At 35.7% G+C, this 19,610-nt stretch overlaps 2 protein-coding genes and 1 long non-coding RNA gene across 3 annotated transcripts in view; 2 read left to right on the top strand and 1 right to left on the bottom strand.

Annotated features, from left to right (window-relative positions):
- Nucleotides 1-715: 715 nt before the first annotated feature.
- LOC107686235 (vesicular glutamate transporter 3-like) lies at nt 716-12,957 on the bottom strand. The gene is made up of 12 exons (XM_016483148.1): nt 11,842-12,957; nt 9,466-9,721; nt 8,291-8,409; nt 6,852-6,966; nt 5,822-5,909; nt 4,390-4,476; nt 3,281-3,423; nt 2,996-3,145; nt 2,762-2,894; nt 2,384-2,494; nt 2,009-2,136; nt 716-1,060 (listed from the first exon to the last, which is right to left on the bottom strand). Exons 1-12 carry the CDS (start codon nt 11,937-11,939, stop codon nt 716-718), a joined length of 1,773 nt encoding a protein of 590 aa, XP_016338634.1. The 5' UTR covers nt 11,940-12,957.
- Nucleotides 9,307-11,896, top strand: LOC107686237 (uncharacterized). Its single transcript, XR_001634031.1, has 4 exons — nt 9,307-9,334; nt 9,542-9,632; nt 10,069-10,245; nt 11,850-11,896. It is a non-coding gene; the product is annotated as an uncharacterized LOC107686237 (long non-coding RNA).
- Nucleotides 12,958-15,118: 2,161 nt separating the features above from the next.
- bmal2 (basic helix-loop-helix ARNT like 2) overlaps nt 15,119-19,610 on the top strand; it is a 24,314-nt gene continuing 19,822 nt past the window's right edge. The window contains exon 1 of the mRNA XM_016483147.1: nt 15,119-15,948. Within this exon, the coding sequence (XP_016338633.1) occupies nt 15,891-15,948 (58 nt within the window). The 5' untranslated portion in view covers nt 15,119-15,890. The remainder of the gene's footprint in view (nt 15,949-19,610) is intronic.

The following is a 19,610-nucleotide window of genomic DNA, read 5'->3' as shown; positions in this document are numbered from 1 at the left end:
TTGCGGATTGTTTCTTTTTTTGATATCCATATTCAATTTTATAAGTACTAAAATTGTTAATTTCTACATATTCAACCAAACATAAGCTCTTCCACCTACGCATATGTAAACGATAAATTGAACTATGAGTTATTAATGGCGGACATGCTGCATTTTTCAAAGGCATTCCACTAAATACACATCCCTCTTCTGACCATTATTAACTTTTATGATAAAAAAATATTTTCTGAGATGTGTTGAATTTAGCAAAGAGGTTTGTGGAGGCTGCACAACTAACCATGCCATGGAGGCACAGAAAAATGTTTCTGACTCTTTAACCTGTTTATGCACTATACACCTGCTTTCTTTGCATAGCTGACAACAATCAAAACATAAAATCAAAAAGAACTGATGCATATTCTGCTGTCAGCCTTATAGTACAGTAGATATAAAAAGACATTGGAACAAAATTATGATTTAAAATTGAGTTCAACTCAACTCAACTGTCTACCTACAGCTGTCAAATAAACTACTCACAGATCATTCTCATGTGACTGTTCCTTCAGCTTCTACAGCAGGGTGAAATCATAAAGGAAGCCAACCAAAATATTTCTTCACAACTCAAATATACTGCTGTGTCAAATGTCAGGTGGAATGTTGTATTCCCAGGGTGGGTTACTTAAATAAATACTCCTACACCTCAGGTCTCAGTCTTGGGCGTTTGGTGACCAAAATGTCATTGATACTGATTCTGATATTCCCCATTTTCAGAATGATTTGATCCGTGATCTTCATCTGCTTGCATGGTCACGCCTCTCTTCTTCTTCCAGCTTTGCTTGCGGCCTGCAGAGCTTTCTGTGGTTCCATAGGTCTTCTGCTTGGTGGCCAGGGCACTGTCGCTGTTGTGCTCAGTCTCATCAGCCAGCTCATCTTCCCCGATAATGCCGCATTTCTCGTCACTGGTGTTCTCAGGATCGGCCCAGTCCTGCTTCTCACCAGAGGCAAAGATGGCATAGAAGATCACACCAGTGTAATGCACCATGGAAGCAATCACAAAGACATGCTGCCACTCCAGGCGAGTCTGTTGAGAACATAGAAATGTAATGAGGATATGCAATATATTTGTGTAAAACAAAAATGCACATTCAATTTGCTTATTTATCATTCAAGGGTTAATTTAAAGTTAAGTGTCTTGTTCCAAAGCAAAAGAGGTTAGGGCAAACTTGTTAGCTTTATAGTTTATGAATCACCATTTCTGGGCTTTTAACCTACAACCTTCTGGTTACTTTCCTTTTTTATATATATACGAACTTCACTAAACTGTCCATAATTGAACTTAGCCAGCTGTTACCTTAAAGAGATATTTCTACCTTATCTTACCCATAAAAAATAATTTTGTTGATCTATTTTTTTTCATATATTATTGATTAAAAAATAATTTCATTTTTGGTTATAAGTGAAACATTTTTACAGTTTATCAGTGGTTCTCAACTTTTTTGACTCAAAGATCCCTCATTGTTCTAAACAATATTCGAAGGCTCCATGATATAGACCATTTACAGCATTAATTTTCATCTTCAATTAAAAACAGTTAAAAAGTTAAAAACAGTTATTGAGTAGGGGGAAAAAGAAATATTTTTAATTTATTGATTATATTATATTGTATTATGAAATAAGTTTAATTTGCATCTTTTATATATCATATTGATCATTTCAATATACATAATGATATGTAATGCATAATAATTTATTAATTTGAATACTTTTAGCCATCTTGAGGCCCCCTTAGAAGTGTGCTGATGCCCCCTAGTTGAGCACCAATGCTATATATATATTCATGTCATATTTTTGAATAACCAGGAATATTTACACACTTAAAAATTCCCCTTATCAAATATAAGGAAAATGACTTCATCATGAAAGAAGGAAGCTATTTGCGTGTGATTGTATCTCTTAGGTTAAAAAAATTCCTTGTGCATATAGTATTGTGTTTTTCTATGCACAGGCATAAGCAGATGAAGTTAAATACCTTGTGTTTGGTAAGTGCTCCGACAATGAGGGGGCACACCATTCCAGACAGGGTACCTACTCCATTAGATATGCCCATAAGAATGCTGGCATAGCGAGGAGCTATGTCCAGATGGTTTACATTGAATCCTGTGTCAAAGAATAGAAATACATTTCACATATTTAGATCTTCTTCTGTGTAATTTTAGAAACTAATACTCCAGCTTCTATCATCAGGCACTTTCTACTTAGTTGTTTTATTACAACTGAGCAACCCGCGTTATTGAAACTGGAGATGTGGCATAAGCACAAAGAAAGGTTAGAATCAAACAAAGCCAAATGACAGAGGATTATGTTGACTGACACTCTGATGACTGACACCTGTCTCATGCGTCACCTGATATCGCAAATCCACTGAAGCCCACCGCCAGGATGAGGAATGAGATGGCCACTGCACGTGTGTGTGAGAACCCAACCACCAGGAGCAACGTGGCCTCCATGCCAAAACCTGTGGATGATGGCAGAAGTTAGTCATCAGCTATCTTGCACACGACACAGCGTTCCAAAAAGACAAGTTCAACTTTAAAAATTTCTCTCTAGACCTTTCGTTTTTTCCATTCCATTCCACTGCTCTGCGTATTGCATTTTTACAAAAATGTGTGAATGGCCCTTAAGGGTCAGTCAACACTATGTCTTTATAGTTATCTTTATTAATGTAAACAGGCCTTTAAAAGCAAGAACTCAACCAATGGTGTGAGCTTGGGACTTTGCCTACCTCCACAGTTCATAATTTTGCGCACGGTTGTAGTAGAGAGGATTTTCCGACTCCTCAGGAAGTCAGCCAGCTGGCCTCCTATCGGCACAATGATCGTCATCACCATGTGTGGCACCGCTGACAGAATGCCCACCTGAAACACCCCGACATCATGTAGCTAGCCTATTTCTAGAGTGAATTGTGGTTGTTAAATTAACAGAGGATTCTGTAACTTTAAATCACATAACAGCCCACCTTGCTGATGGGGAACCCAAAGACCTCTTCAAAGTAAGCTGGCTGACTAATGAGCAGGAGGTAAAAGGTCCAGCTACGGCAGAAATTTGCCACAATGATTGCGTAGACAGGCATAGATGTGAAGAATTCACGCCAAGGAGTTTTAAATTTCTGCAAAGAGAGAAAAAAAGCAGTTTTTACAAAGTAGTTTAGGATATTACATTGTCATCTTAATATAAAATTGAATATATATATAAAGTTTTACAGTTTATTATACCAAATGCATGAAAGAAGACTTTGGACTACCTCGGTAGAACTCATTAAATTGGCTCCTTCCCCAATAGAGGCCTCTATGTATGTCCTTTCTTCCTCACTGATAGTGGGATGGATTGCTGGACTGTCATAAGCCAGCAAGAGCCAAAAACTATACCATATTATGCCAAACACACCTGGATATAAGCACAGAACCACACTTTAACACTGCATCTCTGAAATGTAACATTACAAATGAACACGTTACAGTGGACATCAAGGGTTCACTAAATGCAGTATATTTAGTGACTCATAGATTTGCTACTTTTTGCCATCTATTCACGGTAACTCGCTCTGTATTTATATCATGTTACTGTTACTCTTAAAAGTAAATGTTCTTTATTGGCATCTGTGGTACCATAAAGAATATCCATCAAAACTTTTCATTGGACAACATTTTCTTTATTAAAGGTTCTTTAGATTATTAAAATGTAAAAAAAAAAATCAAGAAAAAAAGAGAAGTTCTTTGAGGATTCCTAAATGGTTCTTTTATGGCATTTGTTGCAAACCCCCCTTTTTAACCTTTATTCAATTCAGTTCAGTTCAGTTCCGTTCCATTCTATTTAGTTGAATTAAGCTTGATTTGATTCAGTTCAGTTCAAAGTGATCCACTGGGATTTAATATGAATTAGTGCTGGGCAATGATTAATCACGATTAATCACATCCAAAATAAACGTTTTTGGTTACATATGTGTGTGTACTGTGTATATTCATTGTGTATATATAAATACACACACATGCATGTATATATTTAAGAAAAATATGTTATGTTTATATATTAAATATATTTTTATATAATATAAATATAAACAAAAATATATATAAATATAAATTCAAAATATATACTGTATGTGTGTGTCTTTATATATACATAATAAATATACACGGTACACATATATTATGTAAACAAAAACGTTTATTTTGGATGTGATTAATCGCGATTAATCATTGCCCAGCACTAATATGAATGTAAATTATTTTGATTGATTAAAGTCTGACAAATGTGTCAAAGTGCAAATCAGTTAATAAATGTCATCACTCAAATTTTCATTTTCAGTGTCATTTTTTACCAAAACATTTCAAAGGCTTACCCTAAACTCACCATATATATAGAAGACAGAGGGCCAGCCTACATACTGCACTAATACTCCAGCCAGTGGCATGGCTATCACAGCTCCTGCATACGATCCTGTCAACCAGAACACACACACGCACACACACACACACACACACACACAAAGGCGTAATTAAGAAAGTTAAATTAAGAGAGAGGGCATTAATCAACCTGCAATAATCCCTTCACATGACAGTTCAATAATTTGAAGCCATTGCGGGGGTTGCCTGCCTCATAACTGCCAGAGGAAAACTGGCATGATTGGTTTGGTTCAGCTTTGAGAGAGCAGAATTAGTTTTGTTCATTTTAATGTAGTAACTTCTAAATTTACCTTCAGCACGACATTCTAATTTATTGAGATGCACCTGTATTTGGAGGACTTTTTTAAGGAATGGTTCACCCAAAAATGATGATTCTGTCATTACTCAAGCTGTCAAGCTATAAGAACTTTTTAAGCAATAAATGCCAATGCCAGGATTCAAGTCCTTCATCAAACTCACGTCTGCTCAGTTACATGTGCAACAACTCCAGACCAACACGTGCCTCTGCCTGAAGGACAGGCTGGCAGCTGCAGGAAATGGGATTTTAATGAAAAGGTGTCTTAATGTATATTTTATTGATGCACTTGTAAACCTTCCTGCTTGGCGTAGGAAAGGATTCTCGCGTGAGCTTTTGAACACAGGAGAGGGTGCTGCTTCATTTGTGTCAACAGAAGAAAGCCTCTTTCACAAACAGAAGGTGAAGCTGTGTGCAGACCATCTTCATTTAGTGGTCATGTCAAGAGCTGTTTGGAGCACAGGTTGTCATGGCACCTGTTTATTGTGAAAGACGGCTGTTTTAATGCATTTGAGGTGTAATGAGCATTGGAATATAGACCCACAATCGACTGGTCAGCTGGACTGTGAGCATGATTTTTGAGCATCTGTCTTGAGTGTTTACTTCTCGTGCAGACGCAGATACAGACACATTTGTATAACAGGAACATTACATTTGGTATTTAAAAAAAGCAGAGAGTGATGAACATCAGAACAGTAAAACAGAGGAAACATTTGGACGTTTTTTAGTCATTTTCTGCACGTTATATCTTGACACCAGAAGGTGTCCACATGTCTTTATGAGTGAGTCATTGAATCATTCATTCAAATGATTCGTTAAAATATTGATTCATTCAATAATTAAACAAATGAACAAGCTGAATTCGGAACCGCGTACTACTCTTACTATTCCTGCTATAGAAATACATCATAAAATGCGGTTGCGAATTCAGCAAGTGATTCTATGTGAGTAACTCATTGAATCATTTACTCAAACGATTCGTTCAAATATTGATTCATTCAAGAACAAAACACCTCGATGTGTTCTGTTACATTAAGTGTCTCCTGACAGTTTCAATAAAATATTCTCTCACAAACCTACTCACCACAGAACGATGTAGTAGCCAGACGGCTTCTTTCCAGTGGAGGAGCCCATTTGCTCCACATCCCATGGCAGGCTGGATATGTGACACCCTGTGAACATTATGCACGGTTAGTATGCTTTCTTTCGCCGCAGCCGCAGCAAAAATGCCGCAGCAAAAATGGCTGCCCACTGCTCCGGGTGTGTGTTCATGGTGTGTATGTGTTCACTGCTGTGTGTGTGCACTTTGGATGGGATAAATGCAGAGCACTAATTCCGAGTATGGGTCACCATACTTGGCCACATGTCACTTTCACTTCACTTCACTTCTTTCTTTCTTTCATCAAAATGGGCAATTCTACTGACCGATTAATACTTAAAAGAACAGTTCACCCATATAATGACATCATGAATAATGAATCATGACTTAAATTTCAATCGTCACTCAAAAACTATGTATGGCTTTAAACGATATCCTAGTACAGTGGTTCTCAAACCTGTCCATGAAGTACCCCCAGCACTGCACATTTTGTATGTCTCCCTATATCTGACACACCCACTTCAGGTCTTGCAGTCTCCACTAATGAGCTGATGAGTTGAATCAGGTGTGATAGATGAGGGAGACATACAAAATGTGCAGGGCTGGGGGTACTCCAGGACAGGTTTGAGAACCACTGGCCTAGTATATACTTCACGACTACTTTTATGGTGCTTTAATAGTATTTGGAGGTCGAATATCAGCATTCACTTGGAAACGAAGATGGTATAAACATTCTCTTCTCTTTTTGTGTTCCAGAAATGAAGAAGTCATATGTGTTTGGAATGACATGAGGGTGAGTAAATGGACAGAATTGTCATTTTTGAATGTATTACTGCTTTAAATACACTGATCAATAGCATACCATTTAAAATGAATATGTGATGTGTTTACATATGTTATGTTTACATATGTAACGCATACATGCGTTTACAAAGGTTATGTCAAATGTAAATTAATAATAAAAAGTAAATATTTTATGACGTGTTTAAAGATGAGGTCACTGGGGGCCACTCACCTCCACCAGTCCTTGTAAGATTCGCACAAACATGACACAGCCATAGTGGGCCCTGGCAGCTGATGGAATAAACATGTTTAGCACTGACGTCAAGAAAATGGCTGCTCCAAACACCCTGAGAATAATTCAGAGATATTTAGTAATGTTAGTTAATGGATTCAGTCAAAATTAAGCCATATAAAAACATAATGTGGCCTTAAATAATGTAGATTTATATAAATAATGTTTTGTGGAAAAGCACACAGTGAGGAGGATAAGTACCTAATTCCATAATGTTATCTGAATAACTGAATTGAATAACTCTATCATCAGTCCTGAAATTCTGAAAGACATTAATCATAAAATATGTTTCTTCTTGACATCATATAAAGTGATGAGTTAGTGACACCTAGAGAGTAATTTTGTAACTTGATACTGTAATGAGGATTTCATATCACAAAATAATATCAAAATGCATTAGAAATGCACAGAATTTAGTTTGAAGCACGAGTGCAACCATCATTGTCAATGAATATTAGAGTAATAATTTAAGATTTTTAGTTTTAGTCTGGATCTTTATGTATTTCATTAAGACATGATCAAAGGAAAACATTTAAACTCTATATATATACTATAGTTATAAAATATAAAAATTTTAAAAAGGCAACATTTATCAATTTCATTTAGTTTTACTTGATGTACTAAAATAACTAAAACTAAAACAAAAATAAAAATGATGTAGTCTATAAAAATTACTAAAACAAAAAAAACTAATAATAAAATATTAATAAAAGCTATAAAAGTATCTCAAAGATTCTAAAATAGCATTGGTACAGCTTTTAATTAGCATCTACAGGGGCCTGGGTTCAAACCCTGATCTATCATGTATATGCAGATTTGATTGGATATCCAACTTGATTGTACTGATCAAATTATGAAATCTTTACCTTCAAAATTTTGGCAAACTAATTACCAAAGACCTTTTTTTCCCATTCAAAATCCACTTTGCAGAAAAACCCATCAGTTTGAATAGGCATGATGCTAGCTGGCGCATCATCACTGGATCAAACAGAAGAGAGTCATTTTTGTTCATTCACTTGTCCTTTATCTCCATTTAATCCATCCATCGCTTTTTTTTTCCAAAACAGTGTGTAAGTGACACTTGTAATATTCCAGTGGCTGGTGTTTCAGCGAGAGATCTACTGCTGGATCTTTCATTATTAACTCTGTCAGCCACGTGTCCTCTTTTCCTGTGAGGCTTTTATTACAAGACCGCTATCGCCCCTCTAATCAACACACGGCACAAATTTAACCCTCGCAGCCCTGACCACTGCACTTGTGTGGTCCCTTGGGTCTTCAGACACCTTTCAACACTGAATGTAATATGAGAGTTGTATTATGGAACAAACGTCTGCCTTCCAAACGTGGTGTGGAGGCCCGTGCGTCAAGACGAGGCTCACCTGTTAGCTGCTAGCTTATTGGAGATGAAACCTCCAGGGATTTGAGTGACAATGTAGCCCCAGAAAAAAGAGCCGTGTATCAATCCCACTGTCTCTGGATCCCAATTAAACTGAGCTGGCTGAAGGAGACAAGCATTAGAGGAGACCATGTTAGCTTTATATAATTAATAAAAAATACAAAAACCTTTTGTATGCACATTTCTGTGTATGATATAAAAATGAGTAATCGTAAGACATTCATAGTAAAATGACCTCTGAGTATGTGTGTGTGTGTGTGTGTGTGTGTGTGTGTGTGTGTGAGTCATGTCTTCCTCCTAAAATTTCTTATTACAGGAAATTGTGGCAGCCAACTACCTAAAAAGTCACTAATGAGAATTCAAGCCAGAAAAAAAGATAATCGGTCCTTTGAACTTGATAGCTGAAAAAGTCAAAGAGCCTATCTAGACCTTTTTTGTTTTTTACTTTTTCAAGCCAAGGACCCCTGAATATGATTGCTAGGGACCCACTCTTAAAATATGTATAATTTCATGTATGTATATATATATATATATATATATATATATACCCATTTACCGTTTGAGAAAAATATTAAGCATGATAAAATTAAGCAAATATAAGTAAAATATTATCTGTAAAATATTTACTTATATTAAGTTGACAGTTTGTACATGACTGTGTGTGTGTGTGTTGTTAGAAAATAGATACACTATATATACGTTTTTTATTTTTATTTTATTACTGATAAAAGCAGAGTTGTCAATAGAACAATTTAATAAAAATAAAGATAAGATATAAGAGAATGTTAAATTTGGTAAGCGTGGTAAAATTGTATTTATTTACTTACTATGTACTTACTTACTCACACTTATGTTATTCCATGACTTCCATAGTATTTTTTGTTCCATACTATAGAAATCAGTGGCTACCAGCAACAGTTTGGTTACCAACATTCTTCAAAATATCTGTCATGATATCATGATATCAAAATAAATATTTGTGTTCAACAGAACAAAGAAATTCATACATGTTTGGAACAAAATGAGGGTGAGTAAATGTAAGTGAGTAAATTATGACAATATTTTCATTTTTGGGTGAACTATCCCTTTACCTAAAAATTCCCTTGTTCTAACTTAAAGGTAATTTGGTATTTTCAGTTTATATGTTCCTAGTTTCACCTGCATGACGGCAGTCCCATTGATGTAGACAGTGTTGTTGTTAACCATTTCTACAATGGCTACACCGAGGTTGCAGCGGATGCCAAACGAGATGCAAAAGCCAAGTCCGCTGAGGATGGCGATGATGTAACGTTTGGGGAGGCCAAAGCAGCCACAATCAAAAAAGGGTGAGCTGTGTTTAGGGGCCGCCACTGGCCGACCATCTTCTGTCAGCTCAATGTTGTCCTCTTCAGCTGCATTAGAACCATCGATCTTCCTACCGTAGGATATAAAATGGTTTAGAAATAGTCATGGCTTGCAGTAGACAAAAAGATAAAAAATTAAATATCACTCCATAACTGATGTATAAACCAAAACGGGTCCTCTTTTTGGATTGCAAATGTAGCTTTAGCTGATCTAGATTCAACTCAGTGCTGTTTGAAAGTGATATACCCATATTTATGAATGATGTACTGATGGACTGGGAGTTGGAGGGGGCCAGCAAGGGTTGCCAGAGTGTGGCGTTGAAAAGGTCACATTGCGTTTGGTGCTCCCTCCATCTCGCCCGCACGCACCTGTTCCATTACTGAACCTGCATCTTTCCTCTCATCCTCCACCTCACAGGAATTACTTTCATCTGTCTATTTTGAAATGCACACCTGAGTTCTTCTACACACAGAGGAAGGAGCTCACTAAAAGCTGGACACTGGAGGATTGTGAATGGAGGATCAAGAAGCATCATTTCAAGAGCCTGTTCCTGATGTTTGTGAAGCATTGTTATTGCACATAAGCCACTTTAAGGTGAAGTATTGCTCTGGTACACTCTCGAAATGGATCACATGCATTTTTTTCTATTGTGAACAATACATACACGTATTCAGATAAGAATTGTTGCCATATGTTGTTTTGTTTTTCCATATCATATCTTTTGTTTTAAATTAATTCTAAACTCTGTAGATACTTCTTATCATTTTGATTTTAGTAACAGCATGAGACCGTATAGATTTTTTAAATTGCCATAAGATTACATTTTTTAAATAAAAGTCAAATATAATGACGTAGATGTGGAGAAAATTGGCCAGAAAAGGACAGTATCACCTCTTAACATCATAAAGCCATGTGCAAGGATTACCATGAACCAACCTTACAGCTTTTACATTATAATCATCCAGCCAAGGCAATATATTATTCAATATACTTTACCACAAGTAAAGTAAAAATAAGAAGAAGAAAAAAGGAAAATATTTAGATGTCATTCTATCTGAGCATAGCATTGCATCTCAAATAAAGTCTGTGGCAAACAGCCAAAACCCTTACTAAATTTCAGTACATTTTCAAAAGCAGGTACTCTACTAGATATTGTTGTCATTGCTATTGTAATTAATTATATTAATACAAAATATTTTAATATTTGTTGTTTTGGAGATGGCATTGCTCTTGAGCACTTATTATAATGCTCTACTTTGTCTTATTAATTCAATTATGGTGCATTTTATGCATGCTTAGTTTATACACAAATCTGCATGAAATTCTGCAAAATTAAGCAATTTTAAAAGTAGGGATTAAAATAAATATGCATGACTTTAGTGTGCACCCATATATTAATTTTCCCCTCTATATTGTGTAGTTTTAGTTCTACAAGCTCTAAGAGATTTCCTGGCAATATTACACAGACACAGGAAATTATGTACATTATCTCGCATATAAAGCTGTCTAATGTGCAAGAAATATGTGACCTGTATTTCGCTCTAATGTGAAATCTTCAGGTTTCTAATCTCTTCAAATGTACTAGATATTAAATATGTATGAAAACACCTAGAAAACTGGATAACATTTAAATTACTGGCCAAGATACAAAGTGAATATGTTATGTTTTTGCATAATAATGTAGTGATATTTCTAGATGCCCTGACAAGCAAAGATATCCTGTGGCAACATTTTGATATGAATATTTATAAGAATGTACGTAATAATTTAAGATTTACTTTCTTTGAGAAACAATTTGCAATGTAGAAATACTCTGAATGAAAACAGTTTTTCAAACATTAAAACATATTTTTTAATACAATTATACTACCAACATCCCTCATCACAAATCTTTGAAAACATAATATAGTTCTATAATGCATAGTTCTATATATTATAGTCCTGTATAGTTACACTATGTACTTTATTGCCATTTTTTCAATTATATTTTTTATGGAATATGATTGTTTTATCTCAGAAATCAGCTGCTCAATACATTTTAAGTTGATTTCTCAATTCTAAATTCTAAATCCCTTCCCATAATTGAATTTAATTCAATACCAAAAGCCTGATGCAGTATATATAAGCAAGCAATCTTCTCATATCTTCCTCTCAGCGCTTAGACTTCAATTCAACTGCCTTCACACTTACTTCTGCAGGTTCCCCAGAGAGTCACCCACACTGTTCTTCAACTCCTCCTTCCCCGGTTTGAGCTTCTCCTTTAGACCCGCAAACCCCCCCAGTGGCATTTCTCCTTCCCTTGCTCTTCTGTCCCTCAAACACTTGTCTTCTCACACTTCTGCTCTTGCAGAAAAAAAGAGCAGGATATCCACTAGACGCTGGTGCACATCCTCTCCTGTGCTGGACTGAGATGGTCTAGGTGTGCTGGAGGGGAGGAGGAGAGATGCTGAGCCAGAGACGGAACAGAGAGAAAGAAGAGGAGGGACTTTGGTTTGGACGGTCTGGGTACAATCCTTCATGCGGTTTGGGCTAAGAGCATCCAGAAACGAGGCACAAGGAGAGAAATGGGGCAAATCCGGGTGTCTTCGGGTCAATGTATTGGCATTGTGAATGTTATGTTGGCATACATCAATAATGGAAACTCCGGCGTTCTCCTCAGCTCCCTCACAGACAGTGACAGAAGATGCCGAACACCTGCCTCTTCTCCAACCCCTCCCTTCTTGGTCTTGCCCATACGAAAGCAGGCCAAAAAGAGTGACTAGCAGAGCTCATTAAATATTGACCGTGACGTCAAGAATTGCAGGCTCGGGGTTGTATAATACGAGCAGGTGTAACAAGACACTGCGTCCTCTAGTCCCAGTTTAACCCTTATCCCGAGAAACAGTTCCAGGGGTTCATGGGTCAAATGTATCAACGTCAACAACCAAACACCGATATAAAGGTTTAAACTGTGAGGGCCGTTGCACTGTAGTTGATGCACAAAAGTCACATATGCAATCTAATTCTATTGCTTCTGTAAGTGAAGGGCTGTACCTTTTTTATGCAATAATCATCAAAAATGTAGTGTGCTTTAAAAATTCAGATATTGAGGTCTAAAAAATGCATTGGTAGTCTGCACGGCTCTCAGGCTGTGTTTCACTGATGCTTGTTTTAGGAGCCTCAATAGTCTGTTTTCCATGAATAAAATCTGGAGCTTCCTCACTGAAGGTCTGCCACTCAATGCAAAGGTCATAAATAACTGAGAAACAGGGATTTACTATTTTCCACAATCAAAATGAACACATGCATTCATGCAAATGAAGGTTCTTTATCTACAAAATGTGAACCAAAACAATAATAAAAATAAAAATAAATACAGTATAATAAAAAAATAAGTGTGCACAGGAAAATCTTCAATGTAAAAGTCTTGGTCTGCAGGTCTGAACTCTACATTGTGGTGTTGGTTTACACCTGCAATGTTAATGTACAGTGCAGACTTATAGTGGAAAAATAACTGCCCACTTATATTGCACATACTCGTTTTCAGCAAACCATTTTTTTTTACACATACTGACCTGAACACACTGTCATGAAGGTTTTAACAGATTTTATTGTTTTCTCTTTACATGACAACAAAACAGGTTGACAGATTGACTTTGGTTTGGCAAAGTTTTTTTTTTTCCCCCAAATTTTAGTAATATTTTAGAACAAAACTGTACATTTGCTTTTATTCCTAAACATTCCTAAAAATATTTATCCATTAATGATAAAAGGTTATGTTTATTACATATGCCAATGTTTCTTTTTTTCGTTTTTTTAGAGAGAGATTTAAGCCTTGTAATAAATGTTTCTTTAATCTCTGTAAAATTACACAACTCTTATTTTGTGTCCGCTGATTCTTTCATGAGCAAAGAGGTTTCCAAGTCATTGTTTGAATCTGTTGATTAATTTTAATGTATTTACGAAAAAGTGCCACATCACTGCCCCATAAACTTGTACTGAAGTTATTTATTTGATATTAATAGTATAGTGTATCTTGAAAGCACACTCTGGTCCAAGGTACTTTCTGTTTTTAAAGAATAGAGTGACATCTAGTGGTTCACAAGAGCCAATGTGCAGCTGCCAAGCCAATTTTTGCTCAAATGATGTCAGTACTTTTTTTTAATAACTACTTGGTTGTAGAACTATGCCTTTATCTATTACCCTATCCTTACACTATATCCATAAATAGAAACAATATCTCTAATATCTAATATCTCTTTTCAAATCTTTGCTGCCCAGTTCAACAACTTGTCTTCCTCTGTGCTGATGCATCGTACATGTCAAATGTATGGACTTTTTGAAGCGGTGGTCACATTAAGTATTCATTTGCATCATTGAACTATGACTCTTGTTTTCTGTATGCAATATGCTCGATTAATGTCTCAATTTCCACAATTTAGGCTTATGGTTTTATGATTCTCAGGGTTTATGATTCTCCAAGCCATACAATCAATATAACGGCTTTAAAATCATCATCATCATCATCATCATAGAGAAATCAGGGAAGCTGAGCAAATTTATATCCAATACATTTCTATGACTTTCCTAGAACTGGAAATAATAATTTTAAAAGTCACTGAAGCTTATGTTTTCAAAGAAATATTGTGCTAATAATAAAACATTGCTATTTTTTTTTTTTAAAGGAGTTACGTTTGTGGGTATGTGTGTTGTTATAATAAAGTCAGTTGCAGCTACATATGAGATCAGATCACCTGCGTTTATTTTCAGGGACCAATAGCGGAAAATAAAAATGATTAAAATGTGCATCTCTTGTCCACTAGCTGGCGCGAGCGTCTGTTTTTTTCTTTCAGAGTTGGTTACTCAATCGTTTCAATGCACATAACAGGTGTGAAAGTTGTAATCAGGCCATGAAGAAGAGTTTTTGGTTTCAACCATCAAAAAACAATGCAAAGACACATTCATAAAATGAATCCATGGACTTATTTATCAAATAGAATACAGACGACACAGCATCTTTAGATCACAGTGATGATTCAAGTCAATATAAAAACAAATTCCGCTTTGAGAACAAAGTCTTTATTTATTTTTTCATGTGAGAAAAACAAAAAAATGACATATACAATAGTTTCCTTTAGCAAAATTAATGAAAATGCCATTATATATAAAGGGCGCTATTGTTATTTATAGCCTAGAGCAATAGGCTTACTCCATTTTATTTATTATTTCAAAGGTATTATCATTAAATTAATAAAACCAAGGATGCCCTACTAATTCAGTTTAGTCTGTTACAACATGAAAGAGTTGCCTAAATGTCTGACTGACAAGCTTATTCAAAAATCAGATTTAGGCTACCAGTAAAATTTGTTTCATTTGTACAACATGATGAGTCTACTCAAAATTAACAGGTAAAATTGATTGCCACAACGGATAAAATAAAATAGACCTAAGTAAAATTCATACACGAAATATAAAATGTGGTGGTTTCTTGTTATGCTTTGTAAGCTACTTGACACTAATTTACACCGTTTAGGTAAGCTGTAAGTAGGCTATTTCTAAACTATTTGATTTTTTATTTTTCAGACAAATAGGGAATTTGTCAAGAATGTTAAGATTAGATATAGGATCAAATATTTTGACACTTTTAAACAAACCGAATAGATATAGTTTTTGGTCTGCTTTTTTGTAACATCATTTTCTTACCCCAACAAATCATCAATATGTTACTTACGTACATTCAGCCTCAAAATAACAGACAGTTCTAGTCTAAATATATATGATGGTGCAAGAACGGAATGCGATATATGGTCGAATTACATTGCAGCAATCGAAAAGATGACTGACCGGCACTCGTTCAGTACCGCATACCGCCATCGCATCCGACCGTGACCGCATTTTTCTCGGCTTGCATAACATATCGCGTGACTTGCTAGGTTAGTAACGTGAGGGAACGGACAGCAGAGAAGGCGGTGTTGATGATGGTAGGAGGAGATTGTGCGTCGTCGTCTTCCGCGTTTCCCCGGATTTCAACCACTGTCCTGATTCCATCGTGTCCTCTCCTTGCACGTTTTTACGCTCGGCCCACCCTCCCAATTGAGTTAATTGTAAAGAAAAAAATTAAATCAATTATACCGGCCTCGCCGTCCCCCCCTCCGCCTTCACCTCTCCTCTTTCTCTCCCCCCTTTGCAAATAACTACCACCGCCTTCGTTCTCCACATGAAGCATCGGAGTACTGGGCCCCGGCGTACCGGCTCCAGCCATGTCGGCGAGGAATACAGCGGCTGGCGGCGATGACGGAGCGACGGGGGAAAAGCCAGGTAACTCGCCGCTTAAAACAATACAAGTTAGTTCACCCTAGCCGGGTCCGCTTGAAGCGGAGAGAGTTGGTGTAGAGTGCGCTGAGTGCCGGGCGGAGGAGAGGGAGCTCTCGGTGTTCCCCGCTGATTGGTTTGCACACTCGCGTTCGCAGCGAAACTAGGTCAGTAGTTCAGTAGAGCGAACTGAAGCAAACCCGAGCAGAGGCTCGTCGGAACTGCTCACCTTGCCACATTTCGGGCTTTAGCGCAGCTTTTTACCACATGTTCTGGTTTTAATGTGACTGATATTCACGTTTTTAACATGTAGTATGTTGTGCTGTAGTTATTTTGCGAGGCCTTTGGCAGATTGGCTGCCGTCACATTCAGTCAGCTGTGGCTATGCTAACGTTAGTTCTTTACGTTAAATGTTTTGGTTGTTCCGGTTGCGTATAACGGTAAATGTCTTAATGTGTGTATTCGCATGCTACTGTCGATTTTTTTTATTTTCTGTGTTTTCGGAAACTTTGTATCTTTCATATGGCATACTTTTTTTTTTTTAAATATGTATTTTCCTAACCTCCACCGATGGCCATAATAAAAGAATCTGATTTTGTCCGAAAAATGCGTTAAATCGATGATTTAGCCTATTGTGTTTACATTTGTGTATAACGGTGGAAATTATATAGAACTGTTCTGTTTGCGATTCATCTTTTGGTTGTTCCGCCACGCGCCACCCTTTATTTTTGTGGGGAAAAAATATATAGAAATGTATTGCCCTCAGCTTTGTGTTGTTCAACACAAAAAAGCAGAAAATAATCTTTACAAGTGTATTGACTATTTAAAAGGAGGCATAAATGCTATTGGCCATAACTGTATATTGTATAAAACAGTAAACAAACTGAAAATGTGATTTAAGATGTTTAATCAAGTTATTTCTTTATTTACTGATTGACTACCACAACTCCTGATGTGTGTCTTTAACACATTGCCATATGGCCAACTATTCAGAGCAGTTTTTGGTTTATTTTAAGTACTTCATTTGCGATTTCAGTAAACGAGTCAAATTAATTCATTAGTAATCCGACTGATTGAATCATAAGTGCTTTGATTCGGTTCACAAGAGTCATTCGTTCGTAAATCATATGTTTTTGATTCTCAGCTATAAGTGTGTAGAAAACCATAATACTGACTTTTGATGAATCATATTTTATTTATATGATTCTTTAATATATGGTTTCATAGCCTACATAAGCCCCAAAGAAACGTTCTTACTCTATTGTTCTACTTCAGAAAGTTTATTCTATGTATTTGTTTTACTAATTATTTATTATTATTTGTTAATATACGATTATTATTTGTTTTCGCTAAAGTGTAACCTAAATCTGCTGTCAGTTTGGTTCCTCTCGTGACAGACTCCCCCTCCTTTCCCCAACACTGAAAAACGTGACTGGGATTTAGGGTCTCATCTGGAAAGTATGTCTCTTAGGTAACTGGTCTTTTGAGTTACATATTCCAGTCATTTCGGTGATAGGTGTTTTTTCAGGTCAATTATTTACTATCCTACGCTTCTGGTAAATTCTGGCAAAGCTGATAAATAAAATGCACTTGTCCTGGTAAATTGTCTGTGGGAATTATGTGTAGGGGGGAAAAGACAGCATTGTATATTAATACCTTCTTCGTTTATTAATTATTATTATAATGTGAGTCTTCCCTCAGTGATATTAATATACGTATGTTTATAAATGTCATTAAAAAGTGCGATGCAAAATAGAATGAATGAGCTGATTTTATTCCTACATTTTTATTTTGAAAGCCTTGTCAATATTTTATTGAATTTTTTTTTTTATTGAATTTCCTCAAAATCATTCCTTATCCTTACGGGCTATATTATATTATATTACATTATATTATGACCTTAATGTTTCTAGCACCATGCTGAAGGAAAGCCATATATTATATTGTATTGTATTATATTATAATTTATATTATATCATGTTATATTTTATTTATTTTATTATGTTATAATATGTTATTTTGCATTTTTCATTACATGTTGCATCGCTTTGCACTCCTGTAATTTTTTTTAAATATGGTTTAAACATATTTAACTCTCTTTCTATATTAATATCATATGAGGACCATGTGATATTTCAGTTTTTCTTTTTTAATAAATCTGTAAAAATGTCAACGATTCTGTGTTTTTCTGTCAATATGGGGTGCTGTGTGTACATTAATGAGGAAAAAAAATGAACTTAAATGATTTTAGCAAATGGCTGCAATATAACAAAGAGTGAAAAATTTAAGGGGGTCTGAATACTTTCCGTACCCACTGTATATACACAGTGTAACTACATGTATTAAACTCATTTAAATGTTAGTATATCCATTACTTTCAAAAAGTATTTAATCTTCTAAAAACATTTCTTAGATTGCTTGACCTGAATACATAAAATGTTTTAATAGAAGTTCACTCATGTTTATCAAAAGTAGGTCAGCAGAAGTGGGGTTTATGGTGACACTTTTGAACTGTTTTAGCAATACTTTGACCACTACCTGTCTATAGCATATATTAGATGAAATATGCTGCACCATGGGTTGCTACACCAGATCCTGTATGAGGTTCCATTTGTGTCAAAAATGAGTCGACTGCTTTGTGCTTTGTACTATACATTTCTTTGTCTACAGTCATTGCCTACTTGTTCAGGTAAATCAGTATATGTTGGTGTGTATGTTGTCTGTTGACGTTGTCTTAATCTGTCGTCCTGCCTGCTTTTTCTCTGTCATTTTGTTCTGTCGTCTTGTTCTGTCATTCTAACTGTCATCTTATTCTGTCCTACTTACTGTCGTCTTGTTCTGTCGTCCTTACTGTCGTCCTAACTGTGGTCCTGTTCTGTCGTCCTTACTGTCGTCCTAACTGTGGTCCTGTTCTGTCATCTTTACTGTCGTCCTAACTGTCATCTTATTCTTTCATCTGTCTTGTTCTGTCATCATAACCTTCATCCGCGCGGTAAAGTTAGTTTCACATTTCATATTCGACTAGGCTGCTTTAGTACACAATTATTTTCATAAAAATTACTGTAGTATAACCTTTGGAACATGAAACAAAACAAAAAAACCTATTGGTAAATTACTAGTGGGCAAAACTGACTAAATATAAGACAACCTTTGGAACATGATAAAACCCTCTTGGTGAATAACTGTAGTTTTTTAAAACTATTTGTGTACTGTACATACAGTAAGGGAGATATTTGCAAACTCTCACCTGTAGTAAGTCAGTCTAGTAAATAAGAAAACACTACAACCTTTTCCTAAAAATATTTGTGCACTGTATATACAGTAAATGAGATATTGGAAAATCTCACCTGTAGTAAGTCAGTCTTGTAACTAAGAGTGTACTACAACCTTTGGAACATAAAAAAAACCTATTGATAAATTACTATATTTTTTTCTAAAAAATATTTGTGTGCTGTACATACAGAAAAGGAGGTATGAGCAAAATTTCACAAATCATAAGTCAATCTCGTAACTGCAAATGTACTACAACCTACAAAAAAACTTTGCGTACAGTAATTTTTATGAAAATAATTGTGTACTGTACATAGGCCTATATGACAAGAGATACTGCCAGAATATCACATGTCAGTATCTAGGAACATACTACAACCTTTGGAACATGAAAAAAA

The sequence above is a fragment of the Sinocyclocheilus anshuiensis genome, unplaced genomic scaffold (assembly GCF_001515605.1).
Source record: "Sinocyclocheilus anshuiensis isolate Anshui unplaced genomic scaffold, SAMN03320099.WGS_v1.1 scaffold481, whole genome shotgun sequence".
NCBI lineage: Eukaryota > Metazoa > Chordata > Actinopteri > Cypriniformes > Cyprinidae > Sinocyclocheilus > Sinocyclocheilus anshuiensis.
The sequence above is the reverse complement of the archived record's forward strand: the minus strand, read 5'-3'. Positions and strand labels throughout refer to the sequence as shown.

What these genes read in the sequence shown, in the direction of transcription:
- LOC107686235 (XM_016483148.1), bottom strand. Translation starts at nt 11,939, where the DNA reads ATGCCACTGGGGGGGTTTGCGGGTCTAAAGGAGAAGCTCAAACCGGGG. An exon ending in TCTTACAAGGACTGGTGGAG is followed by an intron (nt 5,910 to 6,851) that starts GTGAGTGGCCCC and finishes TAATGTTCACAG; the next exon opens with GGTGTCACATATCCAGCCTG. An exon ending in CAGTGGATTTGCGATATCAG is followed by an intron (nt 2,137 to 2,383) that starts GTGACGCATGAG and finishes TCTTTGACACAG; the next exon opens with GATTCAATGTAAACCATCTG.